The 14,111-nt window shown below is 40.7% G+C and overlaps 1 protein-coding gene across 6 annotated transcripts in view; it reads right to left on the bottom strand.

Moving 5' to 3' along the window:
- Positions 1-12,495, bottom strand: part of tspan17 (tetraspanin 17) — a 27,333-nt gene extending 14,838 nt beyond the window's left edge. For 3 of the 6 annotated variants that reach the window (XR_008387771.1, XM_053642438.1, XM_053642442.1), the window contains exon 1: positions 8,241-8,779. Coding sequence is in view for 5 of the 6 variants with exons in the window: in XM_053642438.1 (XP_053498413.1) it covers positions 8,241-8,327 (87 nt within the window). In the remaining variant the exon portion in view is untranslated. Of the gene's footprint in view, positions 1-8,240; positions 8,781-12,207; positions 12,361-12,402 lie in introns of those variants that run through there. The other 3 variants (XM_053642441.1, XM_053642439.1, XM_053642443.1) reach the window with 3 other exon arrangements.
- Between the last annotated feature and the right edge of the window lie 1,616 nt (positions 12,496-14,111).

Below are 14,111 nucleotides of genomic sequence, written 5' to 3'. Positions count from 1 at the left end.
CGTTTTGAAAAATTCCCAGGGACACGGACTGTAGGACGACGTTCTACCGAAGCGGATTGGGACGCGGCCGGACATGCGAGCGTTTGCACGGCTCCAGAGCGCTCTGCTCGGATATTTCACCGAGATGAACAGAAACCTAGCTGGGGTTAGATGAGGAGGACGGATGTCGTTCCACAGGAAATAATCCACGGGGAAATAAATCGGCGTGTCTGGTTCCTTCTTGAGAGTGTCGCTTGCTTTGGTTTCTTTTCTCTTGAACAGCCAATCAGAGAAGACAAAAAAAGAAAAAAAAAAAAAAGGAGTTGTTTAAGGCAACACAGGTATTTATCCAGAAGGTTTAGGAATTGTGTTTGAACGTGTCCGGTGTGGTCTGGAGTTCAACGTGAGAGATACCGATACGGCTCAGACGGCTTAGATCAGACGCCATGAAGTCCCCATCGCTCTGGACTGAACCTTCTTCACCGTGCATTATTACACGCATGTGTGTGTGTGTGTCACTGCTGACGGCGATGTACAGTGGTGCTTGAAAGCCATGAAACACTTCCACAAGCACGTGTTGTGAAGATCAGACTCTGATAGATCTCTGTTCTTTGTTCTTTCACACGGTTCCGTGTGAAAATCTGAAGATGTCTTGGGTCATATTTATGCGCAAACGTAGAAAACTGTAAAGGGTTCACAAACTTTCAAGCGGCACCGTATGTACTGATTCGTTCCTGTAACTACTCCCAGATCATTTTTACTGAAGAACAAACAGCATCGGGGGTTATTTTTTTCCTCTTTCTCCGTGTTCGCCACACCTCTGTTTTCTCTCTCGTTCGCAGCGGAGTGAAAACACGGAAAACACGACGGAGGAGAATGACTCCTGATTCGTGAGTCACAATGAGTCAGTGAGTGAGTGTGGAGAATGCTGGGAAATGGCAGGAATGTAGCATCACTCCAGGAGCATCGGAGGAAAAGGGAAACAGACGTGTGGCTCCCATCTGCCATCTGAACCTGACTGAGTGCGTACACACACACACACACACACACACACACACACACACACACACACACATACATACACACACATAAGTACTAAGTGTCTCTCTTGCTGTCTCATGAATATGCACACGTACGAAAGTGCACTCTCCATCTGACCGCACATGCTTTCTCACACGTACACACACACACTCTGAAGTAGACAAAGACCTTGGATTGTGTGTGTGTGTGTGTGTGTGTGTGTGGTCACACTGCACAATAGCTGAATTGAGTGCCTCAAGAGTTCATTCACACTTTATAACATTATAATTATCACACACACACACACTTTTGTTAGCCACATACCCACTGACAGAAATGAGTGTCATAAGAAGAGAATAAGAGGACAGAAGCCTGAAAACTGCTCCAGGATTAAAACCTGAGCAACATAAACATTAAACTCTGGCTCTCTGTTGTTGTTGTTTTTTTTATTTATACTTTATCTCCTGCATCTGCAGTGTGTGTGTGTGTGTGTGTGTGTTATAATTATAATGGAAGTCTAAAGGATGTCTGCTGGATAAAACGGTATAAAAACAACGCTGGTAAAGTCGAACACAGAGGGGCGAAATAAACCCTACGTATCTACGGCAACGCACACGCTTCGAGCTACGCAACGCAACGTGCGTCCGAAATAGCGCACCGTGACAGCACCTCCTGCGATCCGCTCGGTACCGCCTGCGTACACGGGACACGTTACACCTGGCCACGCCCCCTTCTTTTCCCTGCTCAGCGTCGCTGCAGCCCGCGCGCCTCCGAATCCGCGAGCGATACCATCGTCGATCGGCGCTAGGACGGACAACGCGGTGCGCACGATCTCACGCGCAGGTCTTCTTTAAACATAGAGATCTTCAAGAATATCTTTCGTGCGCGTGTAACATCAGAACATTCCCCGGCCGAAACGCTGAGCGACGACTACCCGACTCCGTCAGATTTCCTTTCGTCTTTATACGCGCGCTCAACGAGCTAGCTAACTCGCCGTACGTTATTCTATTACGCTTCTTTTTAGCGATTAGGTTTCCACGGGACCGCCTGGCGAACTGGAGATTTAACGTTTACGGTGGGCTAGAATAGGAATTTAAGGGCCGTCCGCTCCTGAAACGTCGTTACTGAAACGTCGACATCACCGCGATACGCCGTCGATCGGTGGTGACGAGAGCGCGAGACTGGCCGCCAGGGGCTCAGAGAGAGAAAGAAGAAGAGTCTTGACGTAATCACCGTTAGAGTGGGGTTTTTATGGAGCGCGTTTCTCCTCCAACAAAGAACAGTTTCAGTGCAGTGTAATAAAAGGTTAACATTCGCAGGCAGGGAACGCTGAACAGACGGCGGGGGTGGAACCGAGCCCCGGGTCGTCCAGAGGGGGGTTTATACACAACACACATCATTCTTCGCCGAGTACAAGAGACTAAACCACAAGCTGGATGGAATTTACGGCTACAACAGGACGCCGAGGACGAGAGTTTCCCCAGAAACCATACGACAAGACTACGCCGAAATGATCCCAGCTCTGTCCGGTCCTCGGAACGTCTGTGGATCAATCCACGTCATATCATATCACAATCCTCAAAGACTCTTCTACCGTACACAATAGGTTATACGCGCCTGTACATTCATGCAGTTATCTAAATCGGCCGATCATGTTGCAGCAGCACAACGCGTTAAATCATGCAGATACAGGTCAAGAGCTTCGGTTAATGTCCACGTCAAACGTCAGAATGAAGAAAAAGTCTGATCTCCGTGACTTTACCCGTGGCGTGGTTGTTAGTGCCAGAAGGGCTGGTTTAAGTATTTCAGAAACTGCTGATCTCCAGCCATTTTCACACACAACAGTCTCGAGAGATTATACAGAGTGGTGCAGAAAACAAAAAAACGTCCTGCGGGATCAAACGCCTTGATGATGAGAGAGATCAGAGGAGAATGACCAGACCGGTCTGAGCTGACAGGAAGTCTACAGTGGCTCAAATAATCACTCTTTACACCCGTGGTGAGCAGAAAAGCATCTCAGAACACACAACACCTTGACATGGATGAGCTACAACAGCAGAACACACCACGTTCCAGCCCTGGCTGTGAAGAAACTAACCCTAACCCAAACCGGACCGCTGAAGATTAAAAAAAAGAGACCAGGTGATTTTTTTTCCCCTCTAATCTTCAACGGTCCAGGTTGAAGTCCATGTGCAGGTGTTCCTAATAAAATGGACGGTCAGTGCATGTACTATATGAACACTGTTAGAAATAACGACACGTTCATTTATTATTATAAACAAACGCATAAATTATGAAACAAATATATATATATATATATAATGTTTGGGGGTTTTTTTTTTCTTCTTCTTCTTCTATTTAACAATTTTAAAGATTAGGTACAAAATTTTAAACATCAAATCAGCTGCTTCCAAAATTATTATTTTTTAAAAAAATAAATAAATAAATAATTATAATAAATAAATAAGTAAATAAACAAAGAAAAGGTAATCACGTCCAGGCGTTTTTAATGATGATTTATATAAGTTCTACAAAAATAAATCCAATTTAAGTTTACATCTCATAAACTATCGTTTTATTTATAACATTAATCATAATAAGAATAAAAATTTTAATAATAATAATAATAATAATAATAATTAAAACAATAAGAAGAATAAGAATATTTATAACAATAATAATAAATTATTATTCAAATAATAATAATAATAATAATAATAATAATACAAACAACAATAATAATAATAATAATAACAGTAATAATAATAATAATAATAATAATAATAATAATAATAATACGGTAGAAAATAAAGCTACAAAAATTAACCCTAAACTTCAACATCAACTTGAGGTCAGATTCGAATGAGGTTTATAATTCAAGGCTCCCAGCAGAAAAGCGTTCGCCCCGTCGTCCGGAGATCCAACAATAGTTATATTTATCCAAATAGAAGAGCAACCTCGTGTAGCGTAACGCCACATGTCACAACAAGTCACTGCATTGTTTAATACACCCGCCATTCCACAGTCATGAGTGCGTGCTCACCCGGCCCGGACCGAGCGTGTGTTCAGACAATCGCTTCTTTCTAAACCGGTCTCCGGAACACAAAGAGCTCAAGGTGTTGACTTGGCCTCCAAACTCGCATCTCTAGGATGTGTCCGATCCACAGACGCTCCACTTCACAACCTACGAGACGTAAAGGTTCCTCCGAGAACGACCGCTTGAAGCCGTGGGCTGCGTCCCAAACCACGCACTCACCTACTATATATATAGCAGCTGAGATACGTGTATTTCTCCTACTGTATAGCAGGTAATCTCTCGGTTTGAGACGCAGCCGTGCTGTCTTGTTTGCAGTCGAGTCGAGCGCTGCCGTGCGTGTACGTGTCCTGTCGCACGATGCGGTGAGAACTCCCACACGACATCAATAGTGTGATTAAGGCGTGTACACGTCGATAAGGCGAGTAAACCAGGAACACTCCACACGTCTTAATCCCGTGCGTGTTTACTTCGAGTACGACTTTAATCGGATTAAAGTCATCAATAATCTCGGTTTACATGCGACTTTCTTAATCAGAATATTATCTCGATATCGGATTATTGTCGTCCGTGTAAACGCACTGACTGCGTGAAGGTTAACCTTACACTCCATTGTATGCAAACATGTCACCTTGTGGCGCCTCCCGAGGGTTTGTTAAAGCGCCGTTTACGTTCCCAGGCCGTGAAGCGGCGTTTTATAATCCGTTCGTGTCTCTCCAACACACCTGACTCATCTCATCACCACTTAAAGTTATTTACTTTACTAGACTATAAAAACTTCTTTGTAGGGCTTGTGCACTCGATCATCAGAAGCACGGGACTCCTTTCTAACGCATGGCCGGCATTTCGGTTTGTTTTTTGAGGAGACGTGATAGGAAAGAGGAGAGAGAGAGAGAGAGAGAGAGAGAGAGAGAGAGAGAGAGGGCGATTCCTGGAGTGTATTTATACTGAAGAAATTCCCCCAGGATATAACAGAATCTTTATCGAGATTTCATCTGAGACAGGAAATGTGTTACTTGGAATCGTTTCTACCGCTCAGTTCACCGAGTAATCTTTCCAGACGCGTGCGGACCCAGTCCAATAAATTAACTGACATGACAGACTTAGACGAGACTAAAATTCCCCAGAGATACTCGGGTAATAACTGCAGTAACCTACCTCCATGTTTAAAGGTGCAAATACACTTTGCTCTGTGCGTGCGGCTGCTACCCGAGCGCCATCGTTCACGTACACGCGTACGTATCTTGCGTACATTTGAAGCATTAAAAGCGACGTTTACTAGACATGCCGAAGCCAAATCGTCTCCGTCCACCTGGTTTCCAAGTCCGACTGTAAAATGTTTAACAGTATCATAAAGCAAAAATCAAAAACCCCGACGCGATGGCGGAAATTAACGCAAAATCAAGGAAACTCGCAGGAGCTTGCGATTTTTCAAAATCGCCGCAGGTTTTCCCGCAGATTCTAGGCCGAGACGCGTCGTGACGCGCAATCAGACGAAGCCCTCATCGATTCACGTGCGTCGAACACGAGTAGAGCTAAAAGGTCGCGTTTACTCGCAGTCATCACTGTGCAAAACCATTTCGTGCGATTGCGATTTCACCGATTCAAGCAGTTTTCCACAAAAAAAAAAAAACTCAGCAAGATGCATAACAAATTTTTTAAAAAGCTACAGCAAAATCGAGCGTTTCTGGCCGCAACAATCGCAACAAAAAGAATCCTGTACGGACCGGCATTAGCATTCGCTAATCCAGAGAATCCAGAAGACTGTGCTCAACACAAACCTTTCGGTAGGTTTAAAGAGATTTTTAGACTTCAAACACTTATTGTGATTGGAAATGCGGTCAGTGTTAGTACTCGGTCCAGGATATTACATACAGTGCCGTCCGCTAATATTGGCACCCTTGGGAAATATGAGCAGATAAGTCTGTGAAAAAATGTCTTTATTGTTTAACATTTTGATCCAAAAGTTCACAAAAATACTCTGCTCTCATGGATATCAAACAACTGCAAACACAACATGGGTTTATCCAAAATATATATATCTTTGTTAAATATAGGTGTGCAACCATTATTTGTTGTGCACGATTATGTCCCTTTGCGAAGATAACGTCTCTGAGTCTTCTCCTATAACGCCTGATGAGGTTGGAGAATACATGGCGAGGGATCTGAGAGCGTTCCTCCATACAGAATCTCTCCAGATCCTTCAAACATCGAGGTCCACGCTGGTGGACTCTCCTCTTCAGTTCACCCCACAGGTTTTCTATGGGGTTCAGGTCATATTTCCCAGGGGTGCCGATAGTAGTGAGGGCACTGTGTATAAGCGATTTGAGACATGACGTTATTTCGTTTTTTTCAGTTGGGGACACGTGGTGTTATACTGATCCCCAACTATTTATATCAGTTTGTACCACGCAGACACATCACATTCATTTCCGACATGCACACACAGCGCTCCAAACAACCACAGGATACACTCGGCGGCCATCTTGCCAACACATAGATAAAAGCAAGTATAAATCAGCTTCAAGACTAATCCAATCTGAGCAATGCTTTACATGAACAGCAATTTGACAAAGTCGTAGAGGGGGGGATAACCAGGCGGAAAGCAAGGACGGGCATTTCTGCCTTAAATTACAATTTCAAATTTATCAAAGCGTTGTTTGAATAATATACAAATGACCTGTATTATTTGTGTCCCACAAAACGGGTGACTCTCAGAGGTGGTGAACATTTAACACGACTTGCTAAGCTCGCAGGTCATGTAGCTTGCTAGCATCATTTGCGGTTGGGACAGAATTTGGACAGCAGACAGAGATTTTATTTATTTATTTTTTTAAACCCCGTTATCGAAGTCAAATCTGCCTGGTCCGATCTACACGGCGATCATCCGTCGACTAGCTTTCTTTAGACGCACGTTTGTGTCAGAGTTCTGTGCAGGTTTCATTTTTTTTCTGCATGGGAGAGTCATCAGCCATCAAAAGTGCCTTAGAGAGAACAGCACTCACAAGATGGACAAGTTATCTTACGGTATGTTTAATTAGCTACGTTAACCACCTCTATACTGTACACAACAAACGATGAGGTTAAAAATATAGAAAATATATAAAAATAAAGGAGGACTAGAAAGAAAGAAAGAAAAAAAAAAACCAAACACTTGTGTATATGACTACGTTTACATGGACAGCAGTAATGTAATTATTGACCTTACTCTGATGAAGATATTAATGTGATTAAGGTGTTTACATGAGTCGCTTTTAGAATACTCCTGTCATGTTCCCGTTTTACGTTTTAGAACATAATTAGATTTACAGCCCGCGTCATTACGTCACCGCGCCACGCCGTCCGACGTCCCTCCAGAATTTCACGTATCGACATACAGTTGGTCTTCGTTATGGGACCGTATACAGTTTTGGGTGTTTTTATTTATTTTATTACGAACGCTTTAAGTGCAGTTAATTATTTGTCGTGCTGTACGTGCTAATAGACGACTGCTTGAAGCCGTGGGCTGCGTCTCAAATCGCGTACTTGCCTACTATATAGTAGTCGAGATACATGTATTTTTCACCACTACAGGCCTATAGTAGGCAAGTACGCGGTTTGGGACGCAGCCGTACTCTCTCGTTCGCCGTAAAACTGCCGTGTGTGATCGTGTCCTGTCGCAAAAAGCGGTGAAAACTCCCACACGGCGTTCATAATGTGATTAAGGTGTTTACACGTCCATAATGCGACTAAAACAGGAGTACGCCACCTGTCTTAATTCGATTATTGCTTACTTCGATTATGACCTTAATTAGATTAAGGTCAGTAAAAATTGCTGTTTACATGGTAGTTTCTTAATTAGAGTACGGTCTTAATCGGATTAAGAGCGGATTATTGTTGTCCATGTAAACGCAGCTTATAACACAATTTAAATCTTACAGGCTGATACAGGAAGTCTACGCATATTTCCAGATGTTTCAATTGTAATTTATTTTTAAAAATTTTATACGAATTTCTTGGTTATATTAAACTAAGTGTTTAAAGGTTTTGCCCTTGTTTTTAGACACAAGTGCACAGGAAATGAAACGGAAGCACATCAACACACTGTCTGAGAATAAAGGAGAGTATAGAGGGGTGAATTAAAGACATGGCAGCAGCACAACACTTATACACAGAGATGTAGAAAATATATATTTTAAAAAAAAAAAATTTAGGTCAAAGTACTCACCCAAAATATAATGTTGAAGCCGAAGAGGAAATATTTGACGCAGCAGCTCACTTCAGCTCCTTTGTAATGCTGATGTTTCCTACTCATCCTGAGTTAACAAATAAAAAGCCTTCCTCGACTTAACTCCCTAAAATTACAAACCTGCCCAATGCAAAAGACAAAAAAATAATAATAAAAATTTAAAAAAGTGCGCGTATATAAACCCTAGCTAGCCAGGCGGGAATCCATAATTAGCTAGCCGAGTGAGCAACCTGGCTGCTAGCTAACAACATCAACAACAACATCAACAACAATAATATCCCAGCGGCTAGCATCAGCGCTCACGCTCGCGCTCACAGGATATACATGACACAACGCTACAAAACGCTCATTTCCGGCAACACACTGCCATTAATGTGTGCCTGGAAGAATGATTTAGTGATAATTAGCAGGATTTTGGGGACTGGGAGAGATTTTCAACCCCTAGCAAGCCATTAAAAAGCAGCGCGAGCGCGGACACAACAAGCGTGCAAGCAGAGGATTGGGGGGCGGGGGATGGGGGGGGTGAGGATGAGGAGGAACGGGGGAGGAGTGAAAACAACATGGCCGCCAAATTGATGACGTTTCACAATAAAAGTCCTGCTGTGGAAAAACTTAGCCGTCTAACTCCTAAAAACATTCCGGATTGTGTCATTTTAAACCACTAAACTAATACGGAATGTTCAGTTTTATTTGATATAAGAATAAAACAACATGGCCGCCAAATTGATGACGTTTCACCGTAAAAGTCCTGCTGCGAAAAACGTGGCCGTCTAACTCCTAAAAACACTCCTGATTGTGTCATTTTAAACCACTAAACTAATACGGAATGTTCAGTTTTATTTAATATAAGGAATAAAACACTTAATGCCGTGCTGTTTTAGTAAAATAATCAAGGGCAGACTGGTGTGATGAAGCAAAGTTTTTTTTGTCTGTGTGTTAGCGTCTGTAAGAGCATTACAGTGTTTTATTCCTCTTCAATTATAGCAATTTGATAACTTTTTTTTTAATTTTTAAAAAAGAGAAACTACATGGATATTTTATAACAATGTAGTTACATTAAATGTTGGAGGATGTCTGTGAAACAAGTTTGTTCCTGTTCTCGCTTACGTTATAGCAGCTATAAACAGACGTTTTCCTCACCAGACACTCTCTCTCTCTCTCTCATTTTTCTCTCTCTTGAAGTGATTAACACAAAAATATTAAATTTGTCATGTTATCGAGAAGTGTCCGTAGTGTATGAATGGGTGTGAATCTGTATACGAGTGTACCCCGCCCAGAGTGTACCCCGATACTCTCTGGGATAGGCTCCAGGTTCCCCGTGACCCTGTAGGATAAGCGGTATAGAAGATGGATGGATGTTATCGAGAATCGACAAAGCATAAACTACTCTGTTGTAAAACGGAGAAAAAGTTACAGCTTTAACGCTGACACTGGAGACTCCTTCACTAATTGCTAAATAAACATCCCCTTACAGAAAACTTCACCATGTCAGTCATTATACACATTTTAAATCCGTTTATGTGAACATTGCCGTGAATTAGCTGTTGCTATAGAAACTATAGTGTGGCGGGATGGTGGAGCAGTTGGTTCCCGGTTTGATTCTGAGCTTGAGTTATTATCTGTATGGAGTGTCACATGTTCTCCCTGTGTCCGTGTGGGTTTCCTCCAGCTTCTACAGTTTCCTCCAATATAAAAAAAACAAGGCAGTAGGCTCTAAATTGCTCTCAACTATATTATGTCTACTAAAAAAATAAACGATATTGCGGGGGGGGGAATTAAGGAGAAGCCTGAAATTCTTTTTCTTAATAGAAGCCAGTTGAGTGCAAAATTTCACATCTCTCCTGGTTTCCAATGAATTAAGGCTCTATCTATCTATCTATCTATCTATCTATCTATCGTACTTAACCACCAACCTACCTATCTATTTATCTGTCAGGTTGACCAAAATATTACCCTAAAATGAAATTTGTCCCAAACACTGCCCCATCCCCCCCCCGTCTCTCTCTCTCTCTCACACACACACACACACACACACACACACACACACACACACACACACAGAGACAAGACAAGTCAGAAGGCATGATCTATCTGAACCAGGTCCTGAAAAAAAACACTGGTGATTGGTGAAGTTTACTAAGGTTGAAAAGTGTGTGTGTGTGGGGGGGGGGGTGTCTGTTTGGGTGTGTTCTCTTTTGTCAAGCATTTACTTATTGATTTGTGACTGAGCTGCTCACGGTTATGTGTATTACTCTATTATCAGCACAATGATTGTGTATTACTGTTGTTATTATTAGTATATTACTGTCATTATTCCCATTTGTCTTCTTCAACTTGTATTATTGGACCCAGTTTAGCTTGACTGACTGTTTTGTGACCCAAATGTTGCCAGGAGTGCCATAAAGGAGGGGAAAGTGGGGATGAGAACTTGAAGGGGTTACTTAAAAAAATAAATAAATAAATAAATAAAAATTGTACCTTTTTTACTGGCCACCAGTACAGTACAGAAATGTTCCACCTACGTATATGTTTTGTAACATCTGCTCAGGATTGATACTAACAGAAACTAACTGTACTTTGAAGGTCCTAAGTGACATTGTGCATTGTTATGGGGCCCCCTGGTGGCTCGGAACCTTAAGCCTTAAGCAACAACTTAAAACAGAGCTGCAGATTTGAACAAAAGCGTTTGGAAGACTGCAGGGTTTTGTTGTTCTTGTTGCTGTTTTTAAAATGTCACATTAACCTTGTCGTGCTGAAATGACGATGCAGACATGTTAGCTTCTATTAGTTTGGGTCAGTGTTTGTTTTTGTTTTTTTTTTGTTCTCAAATGTGCAGTGGGAAAGTTCATAAATGTTCTCAGTCTTCACTGCATGTAGGTGCTTTAATTTGAAAAACCTCATGATAGAACAGGAAATATTACAGCTCTTTTATAACAATAACAACAACAACAACAACAACAACAATAATAATAATAATAATAATAATAATAATAATAATAATAATAATAATAATAAACACCTGATAAATTCTTAATTAAATCATATATAATTACTTGATTCTTTGTATGTTCCTGGATCTTTCCCATTACTAATGCTTCTTGTCTATTTCTGTCCCAAAATTGACAAATGTTTCTACTATACTGTTTAAGTAAGAAACAAAACACAACATGGTGTGCTGTTACAGGAAAATAATCAGTGATGTAACTCAAAGCGAAGCAGAGTTACCCTTGCCACCCCGAATCTGAATAGCGTTTTATTTCTCTTATCCTACAACAATTTACCAATGATTACAATTTTGTTTACATGTATTAATGAACAAGTCATACTTTTCTGTTTATAGTTATGAAACAAGTTACATCCTGTTCTCACTTTTTTCTTCTTGTAATTAAAAAAAAAAAAAACCTACAGCTTGCCATCTTACAGAGAAAAACAACAACAACAACAACAACAACAAAATGTAAACTCCTCCATCCTGAAGACTTTCCTGTGGCGGAAAACTTACTGACGCTGGAGACTCCTTTCGTTAATGTGAAATAAACGTCCCCTTACGGAAATCCTCGCCATATGAACAATTACACTTTATTTTGTTTTTGTTAAATACAGTGCTTCTAATCTGTTTATTATATTGGGTTCAGATTAAGTAGAGCGTCCATCGTACAAGTCCTGTGAATGAGCGGTTACTATAGAAACGCTAATACGTTACAAGGAGTGCATTCATTTAACAATAATAATAATAATAATAATAAAATGTAAAAAAAAAAAAAAAACAAAAAAAAAAAAACAAGCAACTGTGATCAACACCTTCTGACCAATCAGAATAGAGGATTCGACAGCGCTGTGGTATAAGTAAGAATGTATTTTATCTGTCCTTGGTTAAAAAGGGGAGTGGGACTTACAGTACCAATTCCAGCCTACAGAAGGCAGTATAGACCAAACAACTACTTACCGTTTATCTGTTCGACACACCAGGTTTGTTTCTTACACAAAGCACACGTGATATCTTCTTTTTTTTTTAAATTATTTTTCTTCTTAAACCGAGAAATCCCCCCCCCCCCTATTTAATACAGGATTAAATAATTCTGTTTACTTTACAGTAACAGTACATGAATAATCCTGCACTAATACCTGAATAAATACTTACTGAAATATGAACTAATGATGAGTTAAGGTATGTACTAATCAAGAACGAATGTAGAGCACTGGAGTAAAGTCGGTGTGACGTTGGACGTTCGAGATTCGCGGAAATTAAGGGACCGTCTCTAAAGTTACATACGACATTGTTAAACACGTTTCTAACCTCAATAGCATTTGAAGGGAATGACTTACAGTCACAGAACCAACTGTAAAGTGTTCATCTAGGTGTCAGCTATAATGCACATCTTTTAGATTAGATGTGTTTATATATAAGTGTGTGTGTGTGTGTGTGTGTGTGTGTGTGTGTGTGTGTACGACTGTAAGTCATTCCCTTCAAATGTTATTGAGCTTTAAATTATGGTATATTTTGTGTATGAGCCCATGCAGTAATAAAATACATGCCAATGTTTTTTTTTTATATATATATATGATTTAATAGTTTATTTTATTAAATATCAAAAATCTAAGAGGTGTGCATCATACCTGACACCCAGATGAACACTTTACAGTGACTGTAAGTCATTCCCTTCAAATGCTATTGAAGTTAGAAACGTGTATAACAATGTCGTATGTAACTTTAGAGACGGTCCCTTAATATCTGCGAATATCGAACGTCCAACGTCACACCGACTTTATTCCAGTATGAAGAGTTAACAACCTTAACTACAACACGAGTCCTAACGACCAGTTTCAGTTAAAATGTTGGTACAAGTTTGTTAGTTAATATCTGAATTAAGACGTAGGGGTAAACTACATCACACACGCTCTATAAGGAAGAGCATCCGTCCTCCTTATGGAAACACGGCCGAATCTAAGACTGAAACTCTAGAACACCGGGTTTCATTTCTGCTTTGTGTTCATTTCATCCTTGTGTGTAATGGAGCAGTGGGCCCGGGGCCTGACCCACCCAGAGCATGTATTAGTACTATAGTGGAATTTGAAGAGAAATGGATGGAGAATGAATTCAGAATGGGTTGAGATGACACGACTGGTGTTTATTATTAACCCCCTCACTCCTGCTTTATGATTAGCAACTACATGTCAGCCATCTCTTCACCTTTCACACTAATGAGACTCTTTTTTATCATTTAAATATGATCCGATGATCACGGGTCAACCAAATCCCTCCCCCAGCCACTTTATATGACTGATCTTGCTGCTACTTTTTAATCAAATTGCATGATAGGGTATAAGATCCAACAGGGTATGGACAACTCATGTCTGGTCCACTGTGATACTCTTTTGCTGTCCTGTGTACAAGCAGCATTTATTTCCAGTGTGTATGTGGAATATAATAGAGGAATGACCTTCCAAACAAAAACGACTTGCGTTGACTTGGCCAGTCCTATACCTCAGATCATAATTATAATTACATCATAATTAATAATACTAATCATAAATTATAGCTTTGTCAAAGAAAGCACCCTCAGTACTCTCACTCCAAGTGTGTGCGTGTCTAGGTCTGTCCTCTTTTGGCAGGTTATTGCTGAAGGGATAGATGACACCGTGACTCACGTTATTCGTGTTACTATTATCATGTATTACTATTATATATTTTTAACTCATGAATATATTAGCTGTGTTTTAGCACTTTATCTATCTGTTGTATTTAGCTTTAGCGCTTTCTGTATGTGTGTGTGTGTGTGTGTGTGTGTCTAGTTGAAGTTGTGTTTCTCATTTTTTTCTGATTGCCTTGCTCCAGCTGAATATACTCGT

This window comes from Ictalurus furcatus, chromosome 14 (genome assembly GCF_023375685.1).
Source record: "Ictalurus furcatus strain D&B chromosome 14, Billie_1.0, whole genome shotgun sequence".
Lineage (NCBI taxonomy): Eukaryota > Metazoa > Chordata > Actinopteri > Siluriformes > Ictaluridae > Ictalurus > Ictalurus furcatus.
The sequence above is the reverse complement of the archived record's forward strand: the minus strand, read 5'-3'. Positions and strand labels throughout refer to the sequence as shown.